The sequence below is a fragment of the Panthera tigris genome, chromosome B3 (assembly GCF_018350195.1).
Source record: "Panthera tigris isolate Pti1 chromosome B3, P.tigris_Pti1_mat1.1, whole genome shotgun sequence".
NCBI lineage: Eukaryota > Metazoa > Chordata > Mammalia > Carnivora > Felidae > Panthera > Panthera tigris.
Genome location: NC_056665.1, coordinates 114,081,003 through 114,108,820, shown reverse-complemented (window position 1 = coordinate 114,108,820; position 27,818 = coordinate 114,081,003). Strand labels below are relative to the sequence as shown.

The following is a 27,818-nucleotide window of genomic DNA, read 5'->3' as shown; positions in this document are numbered from 1 at the left end:
GAGCCGAAGTCGGACGCTTAACCAATTGAGCCACCCAGGCGTCCCAGTAATTTAGAATTTAATAAAGTTTCAATTCATGGCAGGGACGGGGGAGGGTTGTTTCTTATTTCTCTCTTTAGCCATGATGTCTGAAATGTGGGAGGCACTTAGGGGATATTAGTTGTGTGAATAAGTTAAAAAAACAAACGAAACCTAATTATCATGGAGAATTCAAGTGCAGGAGTAGAGGATAGTATAACGAATCCCGATTTCCCCTTTCCCCAGCTTCAGTGCTTAGCCACAAAACCTCCCTGTCCTGTTTAGCCATCTGGGCTAGCATGCAGTGAGATTAGCTGGGGTGAGCTGTGTTCTCGCGAATGAAAAGGACAAGCGGAGGTGAAACGATACGCCAGGACCAACGCAACCTCGCCCGTGGGGCCACCACTGTGCCGAGCACGATGCAGACGTTCCAGAAGGTTTGAACGGACTACTTGGCAACTGGCCAAGTGGCATTCCATCAGCCCCAGGGTGGGGGGAAAAGTTTCTGAAGGATGAGTTCAGCCAGATATTTGAGGTGGGCAGACATAACCCGCACCAAAGGCACGGCTGCCGACGATGGTCTACCTGTCTACCCTCTCAATTCACATTTACTGTGGATCATTTTATTTTTTTAAATGACATTTGAAATATAAGAAAAAGTGTAGAGAACACCACAGCAAAGACCTATGTGCTCACCACCCAGGTTTAATAAATACGAAGCACTTGCTCTTTCCAGGTCAGGGCAAGGTGCTCTAGAGGCCAGTGGGTGACAGACCTATGAACCGCATTTCCTTGTCACAAAGATGTGACGTGCAGTATAGTGAAGCGAGCCCAAGGAAGGCCCCATCCCACCTTGGAGGAGATAGGGAAGGCTTCCTGGAGGAGGTGATAAAAGTGAGCTAAAAATCAAATCTGGAGTATGTCTGGGTGAGTCAGGCAAGGGGGGTGGTGGCAAAGGGCGGGGGAGGTGGGCCAGGCAGAATGTGACCAAAGGCATGAACAGTGAGTATGAAGCTCTGGGAAGGGCGGGGCAGGGGATGAGTGAGAAGGAGTGGGCTGGGAGCAGCTGGAGAGAAAGAGGCCTGGGGGTGGGTGACAGCGGACCCGGTGAATCATCGGACGAGCTCGGCCGTCATCGTCATCGGGGCAGCGGCGGGCTCTAGACTTGTCCTGAGTCCTGCTCAGTGCTCGGCTGTCTGAACTGGACCCTGGACACTGGACACTGCCCGGTGGGGTGGGTGGGAGCCGTGTCAGGAGTAGTGGAAGGAGCCTGGCTGTGTAGACAAGGCTGCAGACCACGTTGGGAGGCCCAAGGGGGCAAAATAGTACTTGTGGGGGTTGTGTGGGAGATGGGAGTCTAGCTCAGAGCTTCTAACCGTCAAACTTTCATTTCAAAGAAGGAATGAACTGTGGGGTCATGAGTTTCCTGGTCTCGGGTGTGTTGGGTGGACTTGTCGAAGCCGGTGGGGGCGGTGGAGGGGGGAGGGCTCTGCCGTGCCTGGCCCCCAGGGCCCCGGCTCGCTCTGTGCTCTCGGGATTCCAGCGGCGGAGGGTGGGCTAAGTGACCCTTGGCACAGGGCGCAGGCGCTCCAGGGAAGGCGGCTGTGGAGGAGGCGCTGGCCGGTTGCCATGGGAACCACCTCTGCTGTGGGCTTCTGGTTCGAGGATGCCCTGGAAGGGAATGAGCTCACTCCACCTGCAAGGTGGTGAGTCAGCCTCCGAAGACCTACTTGCTCTCCAGGGCTAGGCTCCCCTGCCCCACGTGGGCTGCTGTCACTGGAAAAGAGATGGGTGCAACAGAGACAGCGGCCAGCCCCTCTGGCAGCCCCGGGGATCCTGAGTCCAGTGGAGGGAGGAGGAAGCCTCTAGTCCAGTCGCCCAAACCTTGGTCCTCAGCAGAGGCTGAGCCATCCTGTCTGCCGGCCATTTGGCTCATGTGGCCCAGGTGCCATCTGCAACTGCGCCGGCCTTGGGCTCGCAGTCCCCTGGGCTGGACGCACCGAGGACGGGGTTTCAGGTGTGTCAAGGGTTCCGAAGGAGACGTGCAGGCTGTGTGTGAATGCCCATCAGTCAGGTGCGAGGGTCTGAGGATGGGGGATGGAGGAGGGATGGAGGGGACGGAGGAGGAAACCTTCCCGGAGGGAGCAGCGTTTGATCTGACACGGGAAGGCTGAGGGGTCGCTAGTTTGCCCATCGAGTCCTAGGCATGTAGAGGTCAGAGGTCGTGGCTTATGGCTCCTGCCCCTCCCCCCAACCATGTGTGCAGGTGTCTAGTTTGTTGTTCTTATGAGGGTGTGTTCGGAACATGCCCGCTGATGGGTAGTGAGGACAAGAATTTCAAACCGCTGTGATTTCAGGGCACCGGGCATCTTCTTCAAGACCCTAAGAAGTCCAGCCCACCACCTACTGGGTTCCAGTCTCTTAAGGAGCCACCTATTGGGGCGCCTGGGTGGCTCAGTCGGTTAAGCGTCCGACTTCAGTTCAGGTCACGATCTCACGGTTCGTGAGTTCGAGCCCCGCGTCAGGCTCTGGGCTGATGGCTCAGAGCCTGGAGCCTGCTTCTGATTCTGTGTCTCCCTCTCTCTCTGCCCCTCCCCCATTCATGCTCTGTCTCTCTCTGTCTCAAAAATAAATAAACAAAAAAAAAAAAAAAAAAAAAAGGAGCCACCTGTGGGCTTGTAGCCTGTCTCCACCCCCCAATGTGGCAGCCTTGGGGACGACATGGGAAAGGCCAGGGAACACTGGCTTTTGCTTGCCTACTTGATGCACCTACCTGGGCCTCTGTTGCCATTGGAGAAGAGAAAGCACTTCAGAGGGGGCAAAAAAGATGACATTTTAACCCTCTCACCTACACACCACGATTTATCGTTTCAGAAACCTATTTTCGTGTTTGTCCTCATACGTGCGTTACTTTCATAGTGGCAACCATAGCGCGTACGCAGTTCAGTTCCGTTTTTTTATTTCTCCACGTGGCTTTTTATTAAAGATTTGTTTTTTCATATATAGGAACACAGCCTTTGCGTTCCTCCCCTGATGAAAGTGAGATCCGGGGATAGAGTTTATTTCATGAATATTTTTTTATTTGTGTTTTTCTGCCTCTTTCCAAAAAGCATTTGAGGAGAGCACATCCAAAGGCTCATGTATAGCTAAGGTTTAAAGTCGGAAGATCTGAGCTTTGTCAGGGTGAGGATGAGGTAACTGTTAAAAGAGGTTAGTTTTTCTTAGTTTGCCCTGACCCTCATTCCAAGCTTCCTGGTAGCCACAGCAAAAGGGGAAATTGGAATTATCATAACATTTATTTCCTAATGAAAGGAAGCATATCAGTTCATGGGAAAGAGACACTTCTAGTAATGACTGACCACCAGGGACTTTTCCATTTTATTTTTTTTTTTAATTTTTTTTTTTTTAACGTTTTTTTTTATTTTATTTTTGAGACAGAGAGAGCATGAACGGGGCAGGGGCAGAGAGAGAGGGAGACACAGAATCGGAAGCAGGCTCCAGGCTCTGAGCCATCAGCCCAGAGCCCGACCAGGGCTCGAACTCACGGACCGCGAGATCGTGACCTGAGCTGAAGTCGGACGCTTAACCGACTGAGCCACCCAGGCGCCCCAATCCATTTTAGAGTCGTGTTGTGCTTAATGCTGTCGGTCGTAGTTTCACGGAACACACAGAGACCTTTTTTGCATATCTGTTCTTTCTTTCTTTTTTTTTTTTTTAAGGTTTTTATTTTTAGGGACACCTGGGTGGCTCAGTCAGTTAAGCATCCGACCTCGGCTCAGGTCATGATCTCACGGTTTGTGGGTTTGAGCCAGGTGTCGGGCTCTGTGCTGACAGCTCAGAAGGTGGAGCTTGCTTTGGATTCTGTGTCTCCACCCCCCCCACCCCTCCCCTGCTTGTGCTCTGTCTCTTTCTCTCTCTCCGTCAAAAATGAATAAACACTAAAAAATAAAAATTAAAAAAAAGATTTTTAGTTTTAAGTATCTTTACACCCAGCATGGGGCTCAAACTTACGACCCCGAGATCAAGAGTCGCATACTCCGCTGACTGAGCCAGCCAGGCGCCCCTGCATATTGGTTCTTAAATCAACCCTCAGTAGAGCCAAAGGCATGGTGTTAAATCACACTTGTGTGAAGGCATTTCTGTGAGAAGCTGAATAATGAAATCTCGTCCTACTGCTTCGAGAGGTCCAGCTGAGGTGAGGCCTCACCCCTTGCTTGTCACTGGAGACCCTCCCTCCCGGTTGTTTGCCCAGGGCTGGGCTCCTGGGCCCTGCGTCTCTTAGAGGTTTTCCGAGGCCTGCACAGAGAAGGGAACTGTTTGAGGTACCAGGCATGTGAGGACCAGAGCTGCTATTTTGTTAGGAAAATGAGAGGTCGGGGCTGGGCCTGGCATCTACCTTTTCAGAACGAAGGTGGTGGAGGCCAAGGCTGTCTTCTGGAAGCACATTTGGATTTGCTCCGAGTCTCAGCAAGGTGCTTCTGGCCTCAGGCTCTTGGCCACAGAGCAGGGATGAGGTCCCCCCGGGAAGGAAATGGCTTACCTGTCGGGGCTGGGCCTGGCATGTCACCTTTACTGGCTGCCTCTCTCCTCAGTGAGGTGTTACTCCTCTCCTCTTCATTCTCCCGGCATTGGACATCTCCATGGTTTCCAGCTTTTGGCTATCCTAGGTAATGCCTCTATAAGTAGTCCTTTCCTGTGGACGTTTTCTTGCCTTTCAGGTTCATATCTGGGATCTGAGTTAATTGGTCAAGAGAGATGACCATTTTACGTATTCATCAGTTGCCTTTCTAAGACGGACTGACTTAATATGCCACCGGCAATACACAAACCTGTTTCTTTAATTAAGAAGGAACGTAATGTTTATTGTGAAAAATACAGCACAGTACAAGGAAGAAGATAGAGATTGCCTGGAATTCTCCCACGCTGAGAGCATGGAGGTGTCGGTTTGGGGTGCTGCTGTAGTGACCTCCTGCCTCTTGTCAGACAGGAGTGGGAGCTGTGGCGTTCCCGTTAGTCCTACGTGCCCTCCTGCTTGGCAGGGAGGGCACCCGATTTTCCTCTGACCCAGAATATCTTAGCCACTGGCCTGCCTGGCTGTGGGCTTAACATTTCTAACCTGAAGTCCCTGTTAATATTTCAGCCTAGTGCTAGATATGTAGAAGGTGGTTCAGAAAACGGTCAGGACTTAAATATTTGGGAGGAAAATGTGAAATATGATCCTCTGCTGGCAACTTAGTAGATTCTTCAGTAGCTACCACCTGCCAGGCGCTACCTCAGGGGCAGGGCACAAGGCTCATGAGCCCCAGTGTCTGGGAAGGTTCGCCCTCCCCCCGGACCTGGCTGTTGACCACATTGTTGCAAGTTCCTGTCTGTCTGTGAGGCTTGTCAGAAGAGCCAGGGTTCTTGGTAAAGTTGAAGGGAAGTGGGAGAAGTCCTAGAACAGAACCTAAACCTGCCGGCTCTGCGCCCGGCTCTCACTTCCCCCCTTCACTTCTCTGAACCAAACATTCCATGGCCCAGGCGACCCTCTCCCATACTTCCATCTGTAGGAGGAAGCCTCAGGGTGGAAGAGACCACTTCCTGCTCTGGCTGGGCCCTTGATGAACTCTCGACTGGGGTTGCCGGCACTCCTCAACCCGGCAGGGTTACTTCTGTCCCCGGGCAGCTCCACCGTCCCCTGAGCAGTGACGTATCTGATGAAATGCCCCTGATGCTGGGCTGGGAAGAGGAAGCTGGACTGTTCATGAAATGGCTTGACCTGAAGTAGGGAACGAGGCCTCAGTCTCTGGGAACTCTTAAGAGCCAGCTGAAGATTTCTCAGGTGGCTTCAAATGCCAACATGGGTGAATGCATGAGGGCACCTGGTGCTGTGCCCACACTAGTGACACACTTGGATGTTTGTGTCATTTTCAATATGGAAGAGGTGATGCGCAGAAGCTTCCTTTCTCCTGCAGCTGTGGCTCTCCCCTTGTTTCATTTTAACCTAGTGCTAGACGTATGGAGTCAGGTGCGCTTTGGTTGGGGATCATACCTAGAGGTCCATAGATGGAGCTGCAATGGTGGCTTCTTCGAGCCACCCTAGCCCCCATACCCATGTGTGGGACTCTCAGGCTGTCTTGGAGGTGCACCTAGAGCATGCTTGATGTCCCTAATGCTGAGTGTCCTACGGCCGGCCCCTCCGACACAGTGGCAGACTGTTTTCCAATGTCCAGGGGCTGTGGATGATCAGAACTTTGGAGCCGTTTCTGGATTCACCAGAGGGATTCTCGGTGTTGGGGGCACCGAAGGGGGAAGCCACTGGAATGTCTCAGCTGCTGTTTGAGTTGGTTAGGTCAAGAGCTCCCTGTCAGGGCCTCATGGTACTCCAGCTTGTGGCCATGTGGACGGGCTGGGATTGATTTGTTCTGTCTGGTTTGTTAGACACTCTACCCTCTCTGTCTCTCCCTACCCAGAAACCACAATGAACTGTAAAGGCTGGTCCAATTAAGACTCATGGTCGTTGGGAGGGCAAGAGGGACTCCTGAGGAGACAACAACATGTACTTAACTTTGCTCTGTGAAGGAGAGGTTCCTTTGCTCTGAGGAGGGGAGGTGGGCAACAGCAAAGGACGTCCTGCCCACACTGTATTAATTGAGCACCCGCTTCAGGTGACCACATCTTCCAGTTCTGGTTCCAGTGGGCATGTCCACTCTCTACCACCCAAGTGGAAAATTTCACTCCGATGCCATATTTACTAAAGGGTGGTCGACGGCCCACTGAGGCTTCATGTATGAACTGTAGCCTCCTGAGCCTTGCCCAGACCTGCCGAACCAAATGCTCTGGGCTCAGAGCCCAGGAATCTGCATTTCTAGCAAGCCCCCTACTTAATTTTTAGAGAACATCTAGGAAGGCTTACGTGGGAGTATCGTTGCTCTAGTCTGAGTGGTAGGAGTATCCCCAAAATGTGAACCAAGTGTCTCTTCTGGACCCTGAACCCATATTATTACTTAGAGGGAGAGTAAATAAGGAAAGGAAAGAAAATCTGTTCTTGCTTCCCTGACCGTAAATTGTTTTTGGCTTTGGAGCAAGAGGGCCAATAAGGCTGCTTTAAAGCAATATTGCGGTGCTAATGGTGGAGGCCATGCTTTTCTCACCCTGGGCATTCTGAGGGGCCACTTCTATCAGACAGGTGGCCCTCCCTGCTCACCCAGCACAAACATCTGTGTCCTTTAGTGACTGTCCAGCTCTGTTTGGTTTCCTGTGGAGAGAGGGCTTTTCAGCGCCCCATATGCTGCCTCGCCCTGTCCCACCTTAGTGACCTCTGACCCTGTAGTCTCAGTTGAGCCAAATTCTGACTGTGCACTGTTGTGTGGGTTCTAGCTTTCATCCAGACAGCGTGACAACAGGGGTTTGGGTTGGCTCTAGACTGTGGACGCCTCCTCATTGCCATGCTCCTGGGTCTTTTCAGCCTGGGGGTCTGCCAGCTGCAGTGTGTTTTGTTGGCATAGACTCCAACTGGCCCAGGGAGACAGGCCCAGGCAACAGGGAGCTGAGAAAGCACATGAGACTCAGTTTGACAGGGCAGTTCCACATCCCTGGGTGTCATTTTGGGGGCTGTAGGTCAAGAACCACCCCCTCTGCCTCTCTGACTATCCGCAGTTTCTCAGGGGGGATGTGGTACCGTGGGAGGAGGGGCACAGTGTAGAAGGGAACCACGACTCTCAGAAGTTGAGGGGGAGATTGAGTTTGGTAGAGCAGGCCTCAGGGGCCACAGCATGCCTCTGACATCAGAAAGGACTAGGGTTACAAGGGTTGGTATAGAGAAGGTGGGCCTGAGAGCTAAGGTATAAGAAAAAGGACCCTCAGAGCACTTATTCTGGAGTCCTAGAGGTGATGAACTCTTCCAGGCAATACGTGTAACTGAGACACAGTTTTGCAAAGAGAAAAAAATCCAATCAAGGCAAGGTTTTAGATGAACAGGTGGATGGACTCCTTTCTGAAGGCTCTAGGGATTGTTGCAACTTGTGGGTTAGCATCGTGGCTCATTTATGTAGCAAAAGCTGTGAAAATGTTCATATCCTTTGGCCTGGTAATTCCACCCCCCCCCCCGCCCCCTCCCCCGCTCCACTGGCCTCCAGGATTTTGTCTGAAGAAAACTGTCCAACTGAGACAGAAATGCTTAAGAATATGCTCTGTGCCATCTGGGGAAAAAAAAAAGCTTCCGTGTCTAAGCAACATTAGGGGAGGAGTTTAACAAACCTTCCTGATACATGGTAGTGGTGGGACATTTTTTTTCAGCCTTTAGAATGACATTTATACAGATTATACAGGAATAGAATATCCAATAGACTGTTGAATGTTAGAGTAACACTATATGCTATATGCATTATAATCAGTTGCAACCATAAAAACCAGTGTAAACAGGTAATACGCAGAAACGAAAAAGACTATGTTGAGGTTGTAGGATGAACTACTTTTTAAGAAAAAATAGTATTCAATTTAATAGCAAGTCAGGGAATTTCTCTCTGAAGCACCATCTCTCCAAATATATATATATATATACAATTTATTTATTTATTTGTTTATTTATTTATTGCTGTAACCTGTCCTTTGCTTGAGTAATGGCAGCTGCATGAGATTTAACCATCTGTTCTGAGCACGCTCAGTGTGTGTTGTGTGCTGCTAGGCGCTGTGGAGTGCAGAGAAGGTGTAAGATGTGGTCCCCTGAGCTTAAGGGCAGGGGATGGATGTGTCCCCTTGCTGTGGAGACAGGATGTGCCTCTGTAGGGCCAACTGATTAGTGCTGGGTGCTGAGGCCTGACCCTAGCATAGGGGGCATGGGCAGGTGGGGGGGCGGTTAGGTGGATGGGTGGATGGGATGGTCTGGGACTTCGGCTGGGGTTGGAAGGATCTGTAGGACCCAGGTGAGCTTTTAGGACAGGGGAGCGACCAGCCTGGCAGCCCAGCAGAGTCCAGGTCTCTTGAGGTGGGCTCTGTCTGGACCGTCACAGCCTTGCATGAGATCAGAGATAAATCAGATACCTGTTATTCATCCCATTTCTAGAGACTGCAAACTCGAGTCCTGGAAATGGACTCTTCCAGGAATCTCCAGAGTCCCCTAGGGACAGGAGTGATGCTCCCTGTGAGCTGACTGCCCCTGCATGTGCAAACCCTCTCTGTGCCGTCCCCAGGGGCAAATCCCCAGGCGCGGGAACCACTCCTGGAAGGTACCTTTGGTACCTTCTGGGCCAGTGATAGAGGATCAGCATTTCTTCTCCAGTGACCTTTCCTTTTAAATCTGTCCCTGGCATGCATGGGTGCCAGGCACTCCTGGGGGGCCGCCCCATCCACACTTGCCATTTGGGTACTTTGACATTTTGTTTAAGCGGGGATGTGATTGAGAATGTGTGAGGGTGAGAACCGGAGGTGCTGGCTCTTTAAGGCTCGGCCTTCAAGTGAATTTTGGCAGAGGAGACACTGAATGTTTAATTTTAGGGCCAGGAGGGGGTGGGGGAAAGTCCCTACCACATCTGGTTTATGTTAAGCCCTTCCCTTCAGAAAAGGGCTGTGTTTATGGTTCAAATCCGGCAGAGATGGGGCGGGAGGGGCGCCACTTTCCCCTACTAGGCAGTGCGGCACCGAGAATGCAAGAAGCTTCCTTCTGGTCTTCTGACCCCGTCCCGAGCTAAACAGTTCCAACTCTGAGAAAGCCGAGACACCCATTTGATCCTAAAGTTACAGCAGACGTTTGCCTTCAGACGGCCTCTGGCAGCTGGGCTTTGCAGGGCTGAGCCTCTGTCCCTGGTGCCGCATGACTCTCCGGAGCTGGCCGACCATCAGCTCCGCTTGTCTGGAGTCCACAGGGCCCAGATGGTCGGGGTCAGTGGTGCTGCTGGGATCCCGGGATCCCAGAGACGCCCAGGCTGTCTGAGCTGGAAGGTCGTGCAGAGACCAGTCCCAGGCCTCTCTTGACAGATCAGGAAACTGAGTCCCAGCGGGCTGAAGAAGCTAGTCCAAGGTCACACAGCAAATTGGCGGCCGGTGCGGGATTCAAACCACGCTTTCCCTGGCTCTCAGTTTGGTTTGGTGCACTTCTCAGGGCCCCGTATGGCTTCCCCTTCTGCCTACTGTTCGGATGACTGTTCCAGGCTCTGCTTCCTCAGAGGGCTGGCCTTGGGGACAGGGGGTGGGGTGGACACAGTCACGAGGCTGTGAGTGCCTCGAAGGCTGGGCTGCTCGCCACTGTTTCCCACTGCTGGCTCGGCCCCTGGCCCAGGGTGAGAGCTTAGAAAATATGAAATGAATGGCTGGGCGGTGTGGTCTGAGGGTGGGGGTGCTGGTGCTCCAGTTAGAAGCGCTGCGTCCAGGAGGGAGACCAGGCATGGGTCCCTGGAGGAGGCTCTCCTTGCTCCAAGGCCATGTCTTGTCTTCCCCAGCCCTTTCCTGGTTCGGGGACATCACCAAGCTCAGATGGAAGCCTTCAGTTTCAGAGCTGAAAGGCAGGAGCCACTGAAAAGAAGCATTCCATCCGTTTCAAGTTACAGATGAGGAAACTGAGGCAAGGCCACATGGCCAGTCAGTGGAAACATCAGGACTGGAGCCTGAGTCTGCATCTCTCCTGGTGTCTTCATGGCAGGATTGAGGGTAGAAATTGGAAAGGCCCCTCTTGTCCTTTGTGCCTCCCCCATCCTGTAAGGCACAGGATGGACATTTTCCTCCATCAGGTGGACGTTTTCTCCGTCTCCCTCTTCGCTGCAGCTTCCTGTCCCCCTGCGGTGGAGGATGGGAGGTGATTTCACCAGAGTCCCGTGGAGGAGAAGGCCGGGCATGTAGGGACTGGGCTCAGTCATTCCCTTGTGCCTTCCTCGAAGGGGAAATAGGGCAGGGTGGCTCATTTCCTTCCAAAGCCAGAGTCACCTTGGAGTCAGAGCCTAGGGAGGGGCACACCAGTTACCCATCGTCTCTGGCCCTGGGGGCATTTCCCTACTCCTGTTTTCGTGAAGTGGGGAGGGCTGGGGAGGCCCCGTGCGTCATTGCTGGCCCCCACCCCAAGTCTGCCTTCACTGCTTTCAAGGGGGGTGATGCTCATCCCTGTCCCGCCCTGCAGGCTGTCGCTGGTGGCAGAGAGGAGTCAGGTGACGACATTGCCTGCAACATTGTGTAGAGTGGGCAGTTCTCAGACACCGAAATGGGTCACGATTTGAAACGGTTTTGTTGAGAAGTCTCCAGGGTCTCTTTTGGTTTTATTAGGAAAGTGTAACATGTTCACGGTAAAAACAAACAACCCAAAAAATGCTTCCCCACAGGTAATAGGGTTATTTTCCGATGCCCACATGCAAGTTTATGTTTAACCTGCATCTCTCTATGCATATATATATATATATATATATATAGAGAGAGAGAGAGAGAGAGAGAGAGAGAGAGAGAGGGAGGGAGAGAGAGAGGTGGTTTGTGGTAAAATATATATAACATGAAATTTATCATTTTTGCCATTTTTAAGTGTGCAGGTCAGTGACATTAAGCGCATTCCCACTGTTGTGCAGCCATCACCACCGTCCGTCTCCAGAACTCTTGACATCTGGCCAAACCGAAACTCTGTACTCATTAAACACTCACTCCCCATCCCTTCCTCCCCCAGCCCCGACAACCAGCATCTACCGTCTTTGAGAATTTGACGGCTTTAGGTACTTCATCAAAGGGGAGTCAGACAGTATTTGTCCTTTTGTGTCTGGCTCATTCTCTTAGCATAATGTCCTCAAGGTTCATCCATGTGATAGCATGTGTCAGAATTCCCTTCCTTTTTATGGCCGACTAATATTCCATTGTGTGTATACACCACATTTTGTTTATCCCCTCTTATTTATTTATTTATTTACAAGGTGTGAGTGGGGGAGGGGCAGGAAGCAAGGAAGACAGGGAATCCCAAGCAGGCTCCGTATGGTCAGCGCACAGAGCCAGATGTGGGGCTCAAACTCATGACACCATAAAATCATATAACCTGAGCCAAAAATCGAGTCGGACGCTTAACTGACTGAGCCATCCAGGCGCCCAGCTGTTTGCTTATTTTTGAGAGAGAGCAAGCGAGCAAGGGAGGGGCAGAGAGAAGGGGGACAGAAGATCTGAAGTGGGCTCTGCCCGACGGCAGCGAACCTGCCAGACCCTTGGGGTGCCCGAGCCCCTCACTTCTGTGCCAGGCATTCTGGCTCAGAACTCTTCCCCCAGTTAAGTTGCTGTGTGATTGTGCCTTAGGTGGGTCCCCCTACCTTCCTAGTTTGCAGACTCCAGGATCCCCGTCTCCCTCCTATTTGGGGACAGGAAATAGCAGCCTCCACGTCCAGGCAGTGGAGCGCCCCTTTCTCCTGCAGGATAGAGTGGTGGGGACCAGCCACGCATGGGTCACGTCCAGGCTCAGAGGAGGGGAGGGGGGAAGTCCTGCCTGCAGCTGTCTCCTTTCTAACCCCTCCTCCCCTGCCCCCCTTCTCCGCAGAAGAGTCCATCTTGTGGGGGCCACAGGGTGTTGAGCAGAGTCAGCTTCGGTGTTGGCACTTCTGGGGCGAAGAGAAGCCCTCTGCCATCTTACTCTTGTGACCTTGAGCAGGTCCTTACTCTGAGCCTTGGTTTCTTTTTCAATCTATCCTGTAGGGTCGTTGCCAGGACTAAATGGGATGAGGGATGTAAACCATCCAGGTTAGTGTCCTGTGCCTGGTGGGCTCCCCAAGTGTGGGCAGGGTGGTGATTTTATGTATGCACAAAGCCAAGATAGGCTTTCCGCAAACTCCTCTTGTCCTTCTCTACACAGGAGGGGAGGTGATAGAGACTTCCTCCATGTTTCTCCAGCCCAGAGTTGCCCAAACTTGCTCGATTATAGGATTCGCTTGGAGTGCTTGTTACTTGTTAAAATTCTGATTCATGGGTCCCACCCAGAACTCCTGAACCAGAGTGCCCGTTGTTGGGGTGGAATCTGCATTTTCAGCATGTTTTATAATTAGGTCAATTTGGGAAACTCACATTCGCTGCTCTCAGAGTCCTCTCCCAGTGGTGGTATCATCTGATTTAACAAGAGCCCATTAGGGCAGCTGGGAGGCAGGTATGGCCCCACATAAAGTGGGAGACTTTGAAGTGAGAGTGTGAGGCTTAAGGGGCAGACCCGAGGCCCTGCGCTCCCTTGTGGTGGAACAGAATTAGAACTCAGATCTTCTAGTGCCTGTGTCCATTGTGTCTGCAAACATTCTACTAAGGCATGGAAAAGGTGGGGGATGAAGAGAGGTGGGGTGACAGGAAGGAGGTGAGTAACATGCCCCAGTGGTGGCAGAGGGGGAACAGGGGCATCCTTCTGCCCCTCGAGGGAGGCCTGCAGAGACCAGCCATGGTGCACAGGTGGTGGGGTGGGGGGGCACCCACCAGGACACTTCCCCAGATGTGCCTTCTGAAAGCCAGGGCCCACGTGAGCAGGGTGAGCTGTGGGCTTTGTCCCAGAGCCACTGGGATCCACAGATAGAAGGAGGGTGGGGAGGCGGCACGGGCCAGGTGGACTGGGCTCAAACACCTTCTCAGGGACATTGGGGGAATCCTGGAACTCCTGAGGGTAGGTAGTGACCACTTCTCCTGCCCTTCTCCCATTACGGTTCTGTCCAGAAAGACTTCTAGAAGCACAGGCAGGGCCGGCCCCCCGGCTCAGATGGTGGAAGCAAAGTGTGCAGGAAGTGAGGAGTGGTATTGCCGGGGTCAGCCAGCCACTCGAGGTGCAAGGGCTATACTGCCTCTCCTGCTTCCTTATTCCCCAGGCTGGCTTGGTCCGTTAAAGGAAGACCAGTTTAGGTCCTTGGCGTTCCCCCCAGTTTCCAGTTTCCCCTTTAGAGGCTCTTAATGATTTCAGCCTGATTTTCTCTGGGTTTTGATGGAGAGGCTTCCAGGGGAGAGGGAGGCCCTGTACTTGTTCTCTTCAGGCTGTTCTAAGGCCAAGGTTGTCCGTCCTGACCACACAGTAAGATCACCTCTAGCTGGGAGCTTTAGGCACTGCCTGTGCTGGGCCCACTCCAGGAGGGTGATCTGCCTGGGTTGGGGTGAGGTGGGCTGGGGGTGGGGGGCAGTGAGAGGGGAGGAGCCTCACTCTGGGCTTGTGCATGTGGCCTGCTGCTGGGCCTGGGCTGGCAGGGGAGTCGAGGGAGCGGAGGTCCAGGCAGACTGAGCTTGTGGTTAGAAGCAGGGGCTCTGCAGCCTGAATTCTGGCTCCTCTGTGTACTGTTCGATGTGACCTTGAGTGACTTTGTGAGCTTTCTCATTTGTAAAATGGGATTAATGATGCTACCTACCTCATAGGGAGGTTGGGAGGATTGAATTGTGCTGCTACTGACAGAGCCCTCGACAGTGGGCTTGGGAGGGCGTTCTGCTCTCTCAGATCCTTCCATTCTGACCTTCAACTTAGACTGTCCGGCTGAGGGCTGTGGACCCTCTTTTGTAGCCGTGGTGAGCGGCTTGCAGTGTCTGGGTGGGCAGGGGAGTGTGGTGGAGAGCTGGGCTTTAGTGGATGACATCTTCGCCCATCCATCCATCCATCCTTCCATCCATCCATGCATCTTTTGGCTCAGGTGCCAAATCTGGGGGTGAGGTCCCTAACCCCCAAGTGTACTTGTCCGCCTGCTTCTCTGTCTTCACCCTCCCCACGCCCCACCCCAAGTCACCTTTATCTCTTGCCTGGACATTCGTATGGTCTCCTGATTGGTGTCTGCTGACATTCTTGTCCGCCTCTGATCTGTTGTTCACGCCAAAACTAGGAGTCTCTTTCCAAGGTGCGGGCGTAGTATTTGTAAACCAACACCTGATTCCTGGACCCGCCTCATTCTCACCCCCGACCCTTGGCTGAAATCAAACAGGGCTCTCCAGTGGCTTCCATTGTTCTCAGGAGAAACCGTCCTAACATCATGCACGAGCGTCAGGCCCCTGCGGCCTGCTGACCTCCAGCCTCTGGCCTCCCTCTCCCCTCCTCCTGCACCAGCCCCATGGCCATTTTCTAGTGGTTTGAGCCGGTGTCGTCCCTGAGGACTTTGCCCTTTGATTTCCTCTGCTTGGGCGGCATCACCCTCCTGACCATGCCCAACCCCACACATGTGCGTAGGGCCACCATATGTCTTGGTTTGCACCTGTTACCCTGATGTAATTATTAATAGCCCCTCCTTTTGTTTTTAAGTGCCCTGGTTTGGATGATAAATTATATGATCTCTCTTCACATTTACAGTCTTTTCATCTAATTAAAATTCCTCGGCTTTAAAAATTCACTGACTTCCTCAGGGCAGCAGTTGGGTGTGGGTACACACACCTGCTCACACACACATACGCACGACGGGGTTAGGGCCCTGTTTTAGCCTTACACCTTCTGAAACTTTTCCCGTATGCCTTTAAACTCAGTTTGCAAATATACAGTCATTGATACGAGGTTTTTTTTTTTTTTTTTTTAATGTTTATTTTTGAGAGAGAGTGCACGAGCTGGGGAGGGGCAGAGAAAGAGGGAGTTAGAATCTGAAGCAGGTTCCAGGCTCTGAGCTGTCAGCACAGAGCCCGACCCAGGGCTTGAACTTGTGAACTGTGAGATCATGACCTGAGCCAAAGTCAGATGCTTAACCAACTGAGCCACCCAGGCGCCCCCATTGATACAACTTTTTGATTAACATTTGGCATCCCCGGCAGACTAAAGGCTCCTTGAATTAGGAGCTCATCGTGTGACCCCCATGCGAATCTGGCTCCTGGCTCACAGGCCGGGGGATCCTGGAGCCTGCGCGAGTCAGGAGCACCCACAGTGGACCGCTGTAGGGGAGGCTGCTGACATCAGGCCAGTCCAAGCCCCAACAAGCCAGTTGCCCACACTCTGGCATACACACCCCCGCCTTGGCTGTCATTTTAATTATATTCCTGGTCTCTCTCAATGGGCTTTGTGTTCAGAAAGCCAAAAGAGACAGGAGTTCAAACCTCTTTCCCCCTCCTTAAAACTGAGACTTAAAAGAAAAACTTGCCTAGCCCATTCTGCATCCCTTGGGAGCCACCAGGTCCAGGACCTTCTCTCGTGGCTGGATGAGCACTGGGGGTGGGGGGGTGGTGATTCTTAGCCTGGTGTCCTGGGCTGCCCTTTAGCTACCTCCCTGATCCAGGCCCAGGGACTGCCTGAGGACAGCCGCACAGGTACCCGCGTGGCTCTGAGCAGACCCGGGACTGGTGCAGGATGGTGGGCAAAGCTGGGTGGTGGGGGCAGGTGGTGCTGTCAGATCCCTCATTACTTGCCACTCTGAAGGTAGAAGGCTTGCCTGGAAGCCTCAGCACCAGCATAGTGGACAGGGCTCAGGCTTGGGTGTCCTATAGACCCCTGTTCAAATGTCAGTTCTGCCTCTGCCTAGCTGTGTGACAGGGAAGGTTGTGTAACCCCTTTGACCGTCAGTCTCCTCCTCTAGCATAGGATTGTTGAGCAGATTTGCTGAGGTGGTAAATGCCTCTCTGAGTGATAATAATAGCCAACATCTTTGATCTCCTTCCCTCTCTCCTCCCCTCTGGACCAGAGGTCCACTTTGCTTCAGTGCCCCCATCGTGAGGGCTGGACACTGTTTTTCTCTGGACCGAGGTTTGGGGACGGCTGTGGTGCTCACTGGCTGTCCCTGCTCCCTGCAGCTTTTTTCTCCCACTGCACAGTTTCTGAGGGTAAGTCCTGTGCTGGGGGACAGAGGGGTGTAGATCTCACAGCTTCAAGGAAGGCTCTGAATACATTCACTCAGAAGCCCCCCATGTCCTGCGCTGTCCCAGCAGAGTTGGAGGGTCCTGGTCAGATCTACCTGCAGCGGCCCTTTCTCACCCTTCTGGAAATGTGGACTTCTCTGCAGACACATTCCTGTTCCCCAGCCTCCTGCTTCCTGCTTCCTGCTTCCTGCTGCTGAACCCCTGGCTGCCCTGTCCCTCGAGCCGGGCTGGCCACGCTGACTTGTTGGCTGGCTACCTGGCCAACAGGCCTGCTGTGCTGGCTGCCGGTTCCCACACTTCTGACAGGTCTAGTGGACAGGCTGCAGGGACAGTGACGGCAGTAGGCCACATCGGTCTGGGCCTGGGTGGGGTTTTCCTTGGCTCACGTGTTGTCTTTGGCCCCTTAATAAAGGGGTTTTGGGATTTCTGTGTTGCTTTATGATGTGCTGATCTGTGTTTGGGTTTGGGGAGAAGAAACTATTTTCTTGGACTTCAAGTAAAGAGAACGGACTTAATTAGGCCCTCGGCTCGTGGCCCACTGTCATTGCAGGTCTGTGCAAGGTCACATGAGTCACATTTTTACCCCACGGTCTTCCTACAGTGAACACGGAAATCGTCCCCGAGCCCTCCCCTGCCAGCACAGCTAATGGAATGATGAACATTCTCCTACATACCCAGCGTTCCCCACGGGAGGATTTCTTGGAGGGGGATGGATTTCCTGGCAGGAATTGTGGGTAGTGGGGTAGGTGCACATCCTATTTCACAATATAGTGCTGGACTGAGCTCTAGAATGGCTGCAGTGTGCCCTCCAGCAGGGCGTGAGGGCTCCTGGGTCCCTCCACCCCAGTGACATCCTAACTGCTTACCAGTCTGTTCCATGTAGAGAGATAAATTATTGTTTTATATGCAACTCAGGAGGAACTCAAAGCGCCACGCCTCTTGTTCCCTTCCTCCATTCAGTGCTTCAGGAACCAGAAACTTCCTCTTAGGCAGAGGGTAATTGCTGTCATAGATGAGAATTATGGAGGTTTCTGTCACAGGGAGTGGCAGGGTATAGACACGGTCTGTTGATGCCTCTTAGGAAGTCTGTGCTCCACCCCACCTGCCAGGCCACCAGTCACTGGGGTGATTCCTTGTGGCTTGTCACACTTCCATACTTGTGGGGCTCTGAGCTTGTGCCCCAAACCCTGCTTTCTTCTCGGGGTGTGTCTGCCTTCCTGAGGGCTCTGGATTCCCCCGGAGCTTTGAGCTTTCCCTTGGGAGGCCATGTTTCTACCTGTGTTTGGCGTGAGGTCCTGTGGCTGCTGGGTGGCAGGTTCTGAGGAGGGAGGTGGTAACACTGTGGCATTGGCTTAAGTCTGGGGTCCTATTGGTCATGTGCCCTTGACTGGGTCAAGGAGTCTGGGGCCGGGAGGAGCTGGGGCACAGTGCCTGCTAGATCCTGCTGGCCCAGACTCAGGAACACTCCAGGCACCGAGGTGACCTTTTGGCCAGCTGATCATTTCGAATACAGTTTGCTTCCTTCCTCTTGCAGGACCATTTCTGCTGAGCGTGCTTTCACAGATCGAGGCTCTGAGATATGAAGTCAAGGGGTCACCCCTCAGCTACGCAGAGGAGTCCAGTTAGGGTCCACTCAGTCAGACCACAGATCCCCATATTTTCTGAATGCCAGGCTGGGCCAAATCCTTTGTCATCCGGGAAGTTTTCTGTGGAACCGAGTGGCCCATAGCTGTCAACATCTGAGCCAGAAAAACCAAATGACCTCACTTTTGGGTGGCTTTTCCTTCTTTGGGAAAGGAATGCGTGGGCTACTTCTGTGAGCTATGGCCTGCCGAGGCCTGTGCGTTATCAGACCTGCAAGGGCTCCAGACGTTGGACTCCAGACATGGGGGAGGTGTTACAGGCGGGACCAAGCCCAGGGGCAGCGGTGGGGGCAGGTTAGGTTGTTCTCACGGTGGCCTCCAGAGCACGGTGTCGCCCTGCTGTGGACTGGTGTGAAGTGTGGCCCGAAGGAGGAGATGCCCCGGGCTGTGACCTGCCCTTCAGAGTAGTTCCTCCTTGGGGAGGCTTGGTCAAGGCCAGTGGTACCTCAGGCTCACAGTTCAGGCCTGGCTCAAGTGCTCCATGTGGCCAAAGATGAGAGCAGCCCCTCTCACCTTGGAATCTTCATCCTCGCTTGCTTTTGGGCCACTGTCAGTAGCTGGGTAGTCCCATCAGTGACCTCAGTGCCTGGAGAGGGGGATGGTCCAGGGCCTGCCTTTTTGGCTGGTTTCTTGCCAGTGGGACTAATGGGTAAAGAACAACAACAACATCTTGGTAAAAGGCTTAGTGGGGTCTGGATATTTTATTTTATTTTATTTTATTTTATTTTATTTTATTTTATTTTATTTTTTATTATTTTATTTTATTTTATTTATAATAACTTTTTTGAGATATAATTTACATACGGTTCACCCATTTGGAGGGTATGGTTGAATGGTTGTTAGCATATTCATAGCTGTGCAACCAGCACCACTGTTCGTTTGAGAACATTTTCATCACCTCAAAAAGAGACCCCGTGCCCCTTAGCTGCACCCCCTTTCTCCCCTGCTTCCAGCCCTAAGCAACCAGTACTCTGCTTTCTGTGGATTTCAACATTTAGTGAGCACTTCATGTGTGTCCAGCACTGGGCTAAGACCATTGTAGTAGCTCACACAACACTCCCTCACAACAACCAAGTAGGAGAGACACTCAGATGTGTCTTTGTCTTACTGATGTGGAAACAGATCAGTGAATCCGGTTTACAAAGGCCATAGTTGACAGAGCCTGCTGATGGCTAGATTGTCGTCATTTGGTCTCTGGAAGAAGCCAGGCCAGGCTGTGGAGGTGGTAGATTGGCGGGGGCAGCCGACTCTTACTGGCTACAAGCTAAGAGGACAGTCCTTGCTGCTTCACTGAGATCATGTGCCACCTGACTTTTTTTTTTTTTTTTGAAATGTTTATTCATTTTTGAGAGAGAGAGAGAGAGACAGAACACAAGTGGGGGAGGGGCAGAGAGAGACGGAGACACAGAATTTGAAGCAGGCTTCAGGCTCTGGGCTGTCAGCACAGAGCCCAATGCGGGGCTCAAACCCACGAACCGCAAGATCATGACCTGAGCTGAAGTCGGACACTTAACCTACCGAGCCACCCAGGTGCCCCACCACCTGACTTTTAAAACGGCTCCAGATTATCTCAGGAGCCTGCAGGTTCCATCCACACTGGCGGAAAGGTGCTGAGCTATCCAGGCCACGATCTACTTTCTGGGGTCCTTGTCAGGAAGGGGGTGCCTGGGCTCTCTAACCGGAGCGTGTTCGTTAGGTCAAACCACTTTGCAGGATGAGCCATGTGGCCCCCTTACTCCGTGGTGACCCTTTTGTCTCCGGACATGGGCTACAGGTGGACATAAACCAGGAAACAGGTTCCTGCTCCCCTCTCTAGTCTCCCCACTCCGGCTGGGAGGCTGGTCTCGAGGTTTCCCCATCAGTGGTGAAATAACAGGACCTCTTTCCTTCGGCCTGTGGAGCTCTGTGAATGATTAACCTTGATTGAACAGAAAGGGATGGGAAGTGAGAGCCGTGTGACCGCAGACATTTCTGGGCTCTGGCTCTGTTCTGTTTTGCTTCCATTGCCCTCATTTTGACAACAATCTGCAAAGTAGGGATATTATGTGTCCCCATTTGTCAGGTGAAGCGACTGAGGCCTCGACAGGTTAATTAAAGTCACGTTGCCAGCGAGTGACAGAGGCCAGCTGGGTGAAGATTTTTTTTTTTAATTGTATTTAAATCCAAGTTAGTTAACGTATAGGGTAATAATGGTTTCCGGAGTAGCATTTAGTGATTCATCACTTGGATTTAACACCCAGTGCCCTAATCCTAACAAGTGCCCTCGTTAATGCCCATCCCCCATCTAGCCCATTCCCCATCCCCCACGCCCCAGCAACCCTCAGTTTGTTCTCTGTATTTAAGAGTTTCTTATGGTTTGCCTCTAGATTAAAAAAATTTTTAAGTGCCTGCTGTGAACACAGCACCAGGATGTCTTTAATTGAGCTTGTGAGATATAATTTGGTCCTTTCTGATGCTGGGCTGTGTAGGTCTTGTTATTCCCATTTTACAGGTGGGCATCTTGAGCCTGAGACTGAGAATCCTGTCCAAAGAAAGCTAGTGAGAGGTGAACCAGCTCCGCCCAGTTCGAAAGTCTAGCTAGCTCCCTTGGATGTCCCCGCCGCCCTGAGTTTCCAGGACCCCAACACTTAGATGACCTGGGGCGGGGGGTGGGGGGGCCAAGCTGTTAGAGGTACCCTTTCCAAACAGAGGAAACTGCCTGGTGGTTCTCAACTTCGTCAGCAACCACTCCCAGGTGGGGAGAAAGTAAATAGATCTGGGTGGAGGTGTTCTTGAAGACTCTGCTTTTCATCTTTGAGCGAGCCAGCTGACAGCTTGCTTTGAAAGGCTGGCAGCGTGCCCTTGATCAGTTAACCAGATACTCCTGTTTATGTTACCAGAACAGCGGGCATCTGAGATCACTTCCGGGCAGCTCTTCGCCTAGAAACACCAACCAGTGCCCACGCCCTGGCGGCACTGGCAGCGTGTGGGTACCAGAGGGTCTCTAGGGTGGCCCGAGGGAGAGAAGGTACCCTGGCTGTGCCGGCAGCTGCTGCAGAGAACTGAGCCCTGTGCACGTGTGCTGGCCTGGCCCTTTCAGGGGGGCCCTGGCCTGACGCTCTCCCACTGCAGCCAGCGGCGGCAGAGGAGGGGTGGACCCAGGCTGGCATCTGAGCACCCGCAGGGCAGGGGGGTGGGGGGTCTCGGGGTTGAAGACCTGACGTTTTACTTAGAGCCTAGATCAGGTTCCTGGTTGTTCTACTGCAGGGAGGGGGATTGAGAAGGAGAAGCCATATTTCATCTTTAAGACGCTTAGATCCTAGATGGGGGGTTTTCTGGGGCCACTTGGCCAGGGGCGTTTTGCCCTTCATCTTCCTCCGCAGTTAACGGGTACTGACTATCAGGGGGGTGGATGGTTTATCCTCGTCTTCGCCCCTAACGATGACTTTCTTGGTAATAGTTGACCCTGATGAAGCACTTGAAAGTTTTTCACATCCATGGGATACTTTTTTCCTTTTTTTTATCTTTTTTATTGTTCTTTTTTATTTTGGAAATTTCTGTGTTTCCCCCCCCCCACCCCCCGATAATACATGAGCACTGATCCCTCTCCCCCACAAAAAAAAAATTCCCAGAGAAATGGGAAGTTCCCTATATCCTACCCCAGAGGTCTGACTTAGATAAGTGTACATGTTTTCAGGCAGACTTTAAAAAAAAAATTTTTTTTTTAATTTTTTTAGCATTTATTTATTTTTGAGAGACAGAGAGAGATAGAGCATGAGCAGGGGAGGGGCAGAGAGAGAGGGAGACACAGAATCCGAAGCAGGCTCCAGGCTCCGAGCTGTCAGCACAGAGCCGGACGTGGGGCCTGAACCCACGAACTGTTAAGATCATGACCTGGATTGAAGTCGGATGCTCAACCGGCTGAGCCACCCAGCTCCACCTCCCCTAGGCACACTTTTCTAATATTTGCGGAGCTCTTTTTTTTTTTTTTTTTTTTTTAAACTAGGTAATGACTGTGTATGGTATAAAATTCAAAAGAAACAAAAGGGTATTCTGTGAAAAGCAAATGTCCTTCCCTCCTCAGCCGGGAGGCCCCAGATCCCTTCCCTGGAGGGAGCCACTGTTGCAGGTCCTTGTGTGTCCTTCCAGGGATACTCTGGCGTAAAGCCTTCGTGGATGATCCTGTAAACTACTGACAGTGTCCACTTGTGAGGGTAGGAGCTCGCGGTCTTGAGACTGAAACACTGATCATACTTTGAGTCCTTTGAGATGAGACTATCCCTATGGAATTTATTGGCCTCTTTTGATAAGCAGTGGAGCCCGCCCATCAGAATCAGCCCTACACAGGAACAAAAGATTGTCCCTGGTGCTCTATTTGGCTGTGCTGTCTTTTATTGTTTAATTGAAGTCTAGTTGACACACAGCATTCCATTAGTTTCAGGTGCACAATAGCGATTCTTGATAATTCTATACATTATGCTGTCTATACATCACAGTGTAGCTCCCATTTGTGCTGCTTTTATTTTTTTTATGTTTATTTTTAAATTTTTAAAAAAATTTTTTTAACGTTTATTTTTGAGACAGAGAGAGACAGAGCATGAACGGGGGAGGGTCAGAGAGAGAGGGAGACACAGAATCTGAAACAGGCTCCAGACTCTGAGCTGTCAGCACAGAGCCCGACGCGGGGCTCGAACTCACGGACCGTGAGATCATGACCTGAGCTGAAGTCGGACGCTTAACCAATTGAGCCACCCAGGTGCCCTTATTTTTATTTTTAATTTTTAAAAATGTCTCTCTCTCTCTCTATATATATAGAGAGAACGAGAGACAGAGCACAAGCTGGGGAGGGACAGAGAGAGAGAGACAGAGACAGAATCTGAAACAGGCTCCAGGCTCTGAGCTGTCAGCACAGAGCCTGACGCAGGGCTCGAACTCACAAGCCATGAGATCATGACCCGAGCTGAAGTCGGACGCTTAACTGACCGAGCCATCCAGGTGCCCCTGTGCTTCTGTCTTTTAATCAGGCATGTTATGCTGGGGAAAGTTGCTGGATTCCAGCCTGCAAGGTGTGAGGGACTTATTTGGGGTCCCGTAGCTGGGAGGGGTGGAGGTGACTTATCCGGGATCGCACGCACACCTGGCTGACCAGGTTTCCTGACCCCTGTCCTCTGAACAATAGCTCCCCCAGAATGATCCCAGGAGAGCAGGAGGATGTGCCTGGGAGAGGCGTGGTCAGCACGTGAGCCTGGGCCCCGCCGGCTCAGTGAGGCGGCGCTGCTCTCCCCCCACCGCCGCCAAGCCGGCCTTATTTGGCTGCAGGTGGGTTATCTTGTTTACTCTGTTGCGCCACCAGTAGAAAAGGCACCTTTGTCAACGGAGGCTTCTCTGGTGAGGTCAGCCAAGAGCGGACGGCCTGGATTGTGCGCAGAGGTGAGTAAACATCAGAAAGGAAAGTGCTAGCAGGGGGAAGCAGATCGTTAACAACCAGCGACGTTTGCGGACGCCTGGACAAGGGAAGCAGACAAAGTCACGGACATTAGTTACTGGAGTGCCAGCACTGTGCACGTTCGGATGTGTTTTGTTTCAGGTGCTTTTCCTGCTTGTGTGATCACTCACGTAGTTTCAAACCCGCAGCACACACAGTTCTGTATCCCGCTTTTTGTTAATTATATCTAAGGTTTTTTTTTTTTTTTTTCCCATAATAGTCTATGATTTCAGAACCCCTCATTTTGGCTGTATAGTGTTCCACTGAGTGGATGAATCATAATTTACTGATACTTTATTAATATAATTTGGGGCCATTTCTAATCTCTTCCTCTCCAGTAATGCTGGCAAAAACATTTTCACACGCGTGGTCTTTTCTGTCTTCAGTGTCATTTGCCCAGAATAGTGCCCCACCCTAGGCATGAGCCCATTGTAGTTCTTTCCCCGGGGGTTGTACCCAGTCGGCCCACTGTGACGTGTTGAGGCCTCGTCACTGTACACACCCTGCGGTGGGAATTAGCAGAAACTGATTTTTGCAAATGTAGTAAATGAACATTGGTTCCTTTGTTTCAGTTCACAAAGTGTGGCGGTGTGCGTGGCACATCTAATTGTCATCCGTGGTGACAGGGATCAGTCCTTGATCAGGCCCAAATGAGTGGAGCCCCTGCTACCTCTGACAGGAAGTCCCGTCAGCCCCTACTGCCAGATCCCTAGATGGCTGGTGTCAGCTGTGGTGTGAGAAGGGGACTGTGCTAAGCACTGCTGTGTTCTTGTGGTCAACACACTGGATGTTCCTGCGTGTGCTGCTTCTTTTGTTAGGAGACTTACAGAGATTTCATGTTTTCCCACTGTGGAGCCAGAGACCCTGAGTCTTTTCTTTTTCTTTTTTTTATCAAAAAAATTTTTTTTAATGTTTATTTTTGAGAAAGACAGAGCACCAGCAGGGGAGGAGCAGAGAGAGAGGGAGACAGAGAATCCGAAGCAGACTCAAGGCTCTGAGCTGTCAGTACAGAGCCCGATGAGGGGCTCAAACCCACGGACCGCAAGATCATGACCTGAGCTGACGTCGGACGTTTCACTGACTGAGCCACCCAGGTGCCCCTCCTGCCTTTTAAAAAAACATTTTATTTTTAAGTAATCTCTACATCCAACATGGGTCTTGAACTCACAACCCCAAGGTCAAGAGTTGCATGCTCTATCGACTAAGCCAGCCAGATGCCGTGGGACCCTATGAGTCTGAATTCAGAGTTATCCTGGTGACAGCTTTTTGGGGGCTTGTGGGATGTCTTATTTTTAAATGGTATGAGCATTTAAAAACTAGGGGATTCATATAAAAGGGCCGGATTTCTAGCTCCCCTTCATTGGAGAGCTGGCAACCGAGGGCCTATGTTCCCATGTGAAATGGGGCAGAGGCTGCTCCTGTCCCCTCGTCACCCCCACTCTCATACTGAAGCTGGGTTCCAGTTGTCACCTGCCGTCTTGTACCCTGGCAACCTCTTCTCTGTGCCCATGTTGCTGTCCCCAAGAGGGCCAATGTTTTAAGAAAGACACGTGAGCGTACGTGGCGGTGAGGACTATCCAGTCCGACTTTTCTTACCTTTGCCCCTTTTGCTCATGCATTCAACCTCCTTGAGCCTTAGTTTCCTCATCTGTAAAATGGCAAAGAATAATAGCACCTGCTTCGCAGTGTTGCCGTGAAGATACAGGATTTAAAGGGGGGTACAATACCCAGAAGTAAGTGCTTAGGCGACGTTAGCTGCTAATCTTATTATTTAGGGCATATGTTTGTCTTCTGTAGGTTCTCAGCTAGGGGTGAGTTTTGGTTGTCACAACTTGAGATGGGGAGTTGTTGCTGGAGTCTCACAGGAGGGGCTAGGGATGTTGCTGAACATCCTGTGATGCATAGAACAGGTCCCCCACCCCTAACAAAGAAGTCACCAGCCCCAAATGTCAATAGTACGGAGGCTGAGAAGCCCTGTTTAGACATTTAAGTGTGACTCTTGGTAACTGAGCTCCTTAAACATATCTCTAAGGGAACAAGGACTGCCTTGGTCTCTCAAAGAATCAGAGTTATAAGGGACCTTACTTAGTACGGCCCCCAGGGGTGCTTGGATCCTTTCCTAGCACCCTCACCAAGCACATACCTTTGGCAGATAGCACACTGTACATCCAACATTAGGTCTGTTTATTACATTGAACTCCAGCCTTCCCGGAAGCTTCCTGTCCTCCACCTAGTGACCATTCATTGAACCTGATGTGTGCGTGGTTGTACTTAGCAGTTGCCACGTGTTGCTGTATTGATCCTCACCATCCTTCAAGGTGGGTTCTCTTCTTATACCCATTTTACAGATGTGGAGATTGAGGGTGGGAGAAGTGACGTCCCTTGTTCAGGATCACTCAGGGGCAGAGCTGGGACTAGATGCAGGTCAGGCTTGCTCTTTGCTTCTGCCTTGTCCCGCCTGGGGCTGCACCCAGCAAGCTGATTTGCTCATCCACAGGAAGATCTTCCAGCTATTTGGGGTGGCCTCTGAGCCCTCTCTTCTGTCCTCCTGGTCAAAGAGCCCCAGTTCCCAGAGTTCCCTGCAAAGACGTGTTTCTGATCCGCTCACCATCCAGAACGCTTTCCCATGTCTTGGTGGTCACCTGCCTGTGTTGTGGCTCTGCTTCCCTCACCCCTCTCCACCACGCTGCCCCCGGCCCCCGGAGAGGCTGCCCACCCCACGCCAGCTCTGTTGACGTTTCATCAGCTCAGACTCTGTGCCAGTGCTGACCGGAGTCATCCAGATCCTGTCTGGTTGGTATTTTCACTTCATAGTGACCCATTTTCAATGATACTCCACAAGATTCAGCCCACCTGTACCTGAATCTGAAATCTACGATGTCCTGGTGGAACAGAAAGTGTGTGGGGTTGGGAGTCAGGAGGCTGGCTGGTTTGTGAACACACCCAACTTTGTGGCCTGGGAAAAGCCACTTGCCTTCTCTGGTCGTGTGTCCTCCATTGTGAAGCGAGGCTTTGACTTGGGTGATGTTAGCGTCTTTCCCAGCTCTAACATTCTTTGGTGAAATATGTTGGGCAGCAGGAGCTTGCAATAACTCTAATTAGTGTGGTAGCAGTAATGATAGGTAATTATTAAGCAGTCACTCTCTTCCAGGCTCTTTTCAATGTTTTGAACAGATCGTCTTACTGGCCCCTCCAACCCCATGCTCTTATTACCCCCATCATATTACCCCGCATTCTACAGATGAGTGCCTTGAGGCAGAGCCCTGTTGTGTCACTGGCCCAAGGTGCCCACCTGACCAGAAGTGGTTGCATTGTCTTCTTTAGAATGAACCCTTCCAGGCTCTTAGATGCTCACTCTGTAGAGTGACCTTCCTGTGCTTCAGCATCTCGTGTTTTGCACTCTCTTCTTCCACCAAGATCAAGGCTGTGAACGCCGCTGGACTTTAAAGGTTCAGCCTCCGAGTCATGCCTATGGGGTAATCCAGATGGGATACGGGTAGATAATTCAAGGTCAGTGAGAGGTTGAACGGGGTCCAGGTTCTCCGCTAGCCCCCCTCTCTCTGTCCAGCGCCCTCAGAACTTGCCGCAGGGCTGGAGGAGGGTGAAATGGGAAAGGAAACCTGCGAGCACTTCCAGCATGGCGCCCCAAGCATGTTTCCCGAGCCCATTTCTGCAACTGCGTGCATCCACAGAAAGCCCACTGGTTCCCTCTATCTCTTTAGTCTGTGAGCCAAAGAGGGACCCAGTGATGATGCAGTTGGAGCAAGGGGAAGGTCCAATGGGGCCTGGCCTGGTGGGGACTAAGGCAATAAATGGCCCTCTGCCCTTCATTTGAATGAGACTGGACCATAGCCCTGCTGGGATAGCACTGCTCCCCGTGCTTGGGGTCAAGGGGCCCTGGGTCTCTAGCCATGGACGTCCATTGTGGCTGCTGGTTTTTCCTCCTTGCTGGACCCCTGGGGCACTGCTAAGGGGCAAGTGTCCTCCTCGGTCAT

At 51.9% G+C, this 27,818-nt stretch overlaps 1 protein-coding gene across 6 annotated transcripts in view; it reads left to right on the top strand.

Moving 5' to 3' along the window:
• ACTN1 (actinin alpha 1) overlaps positions 1-27,818 on the top strand; it is a 94,824-nt gene that overhangs the window by 18,053 nt on the left and 48,953 nt on the right. For 2 of the 6 annotated variants that reach the window (XM_042989969.1, XM_042989968.1), the window contains exon 1: positions 23,535-23,768. The exons of 3 other annotated variants lie outside the window; for them this stretch is intronic. In XM_042989969.1, the coding sequence (XP_042845903.1) occupies positions 23,550-23,768 (219 nt within the window). In that variant the 5' untranslated portion in view covers positions 23,535-23,549. Of the gene's footprint in view, positions 1-13,222; positions 13,283-23,534; positions 23,769-27,818 lie in introns of those variants that run through there. One more of the 6 variants, XM_042989972.1, reaches the window with a different exon arrangement.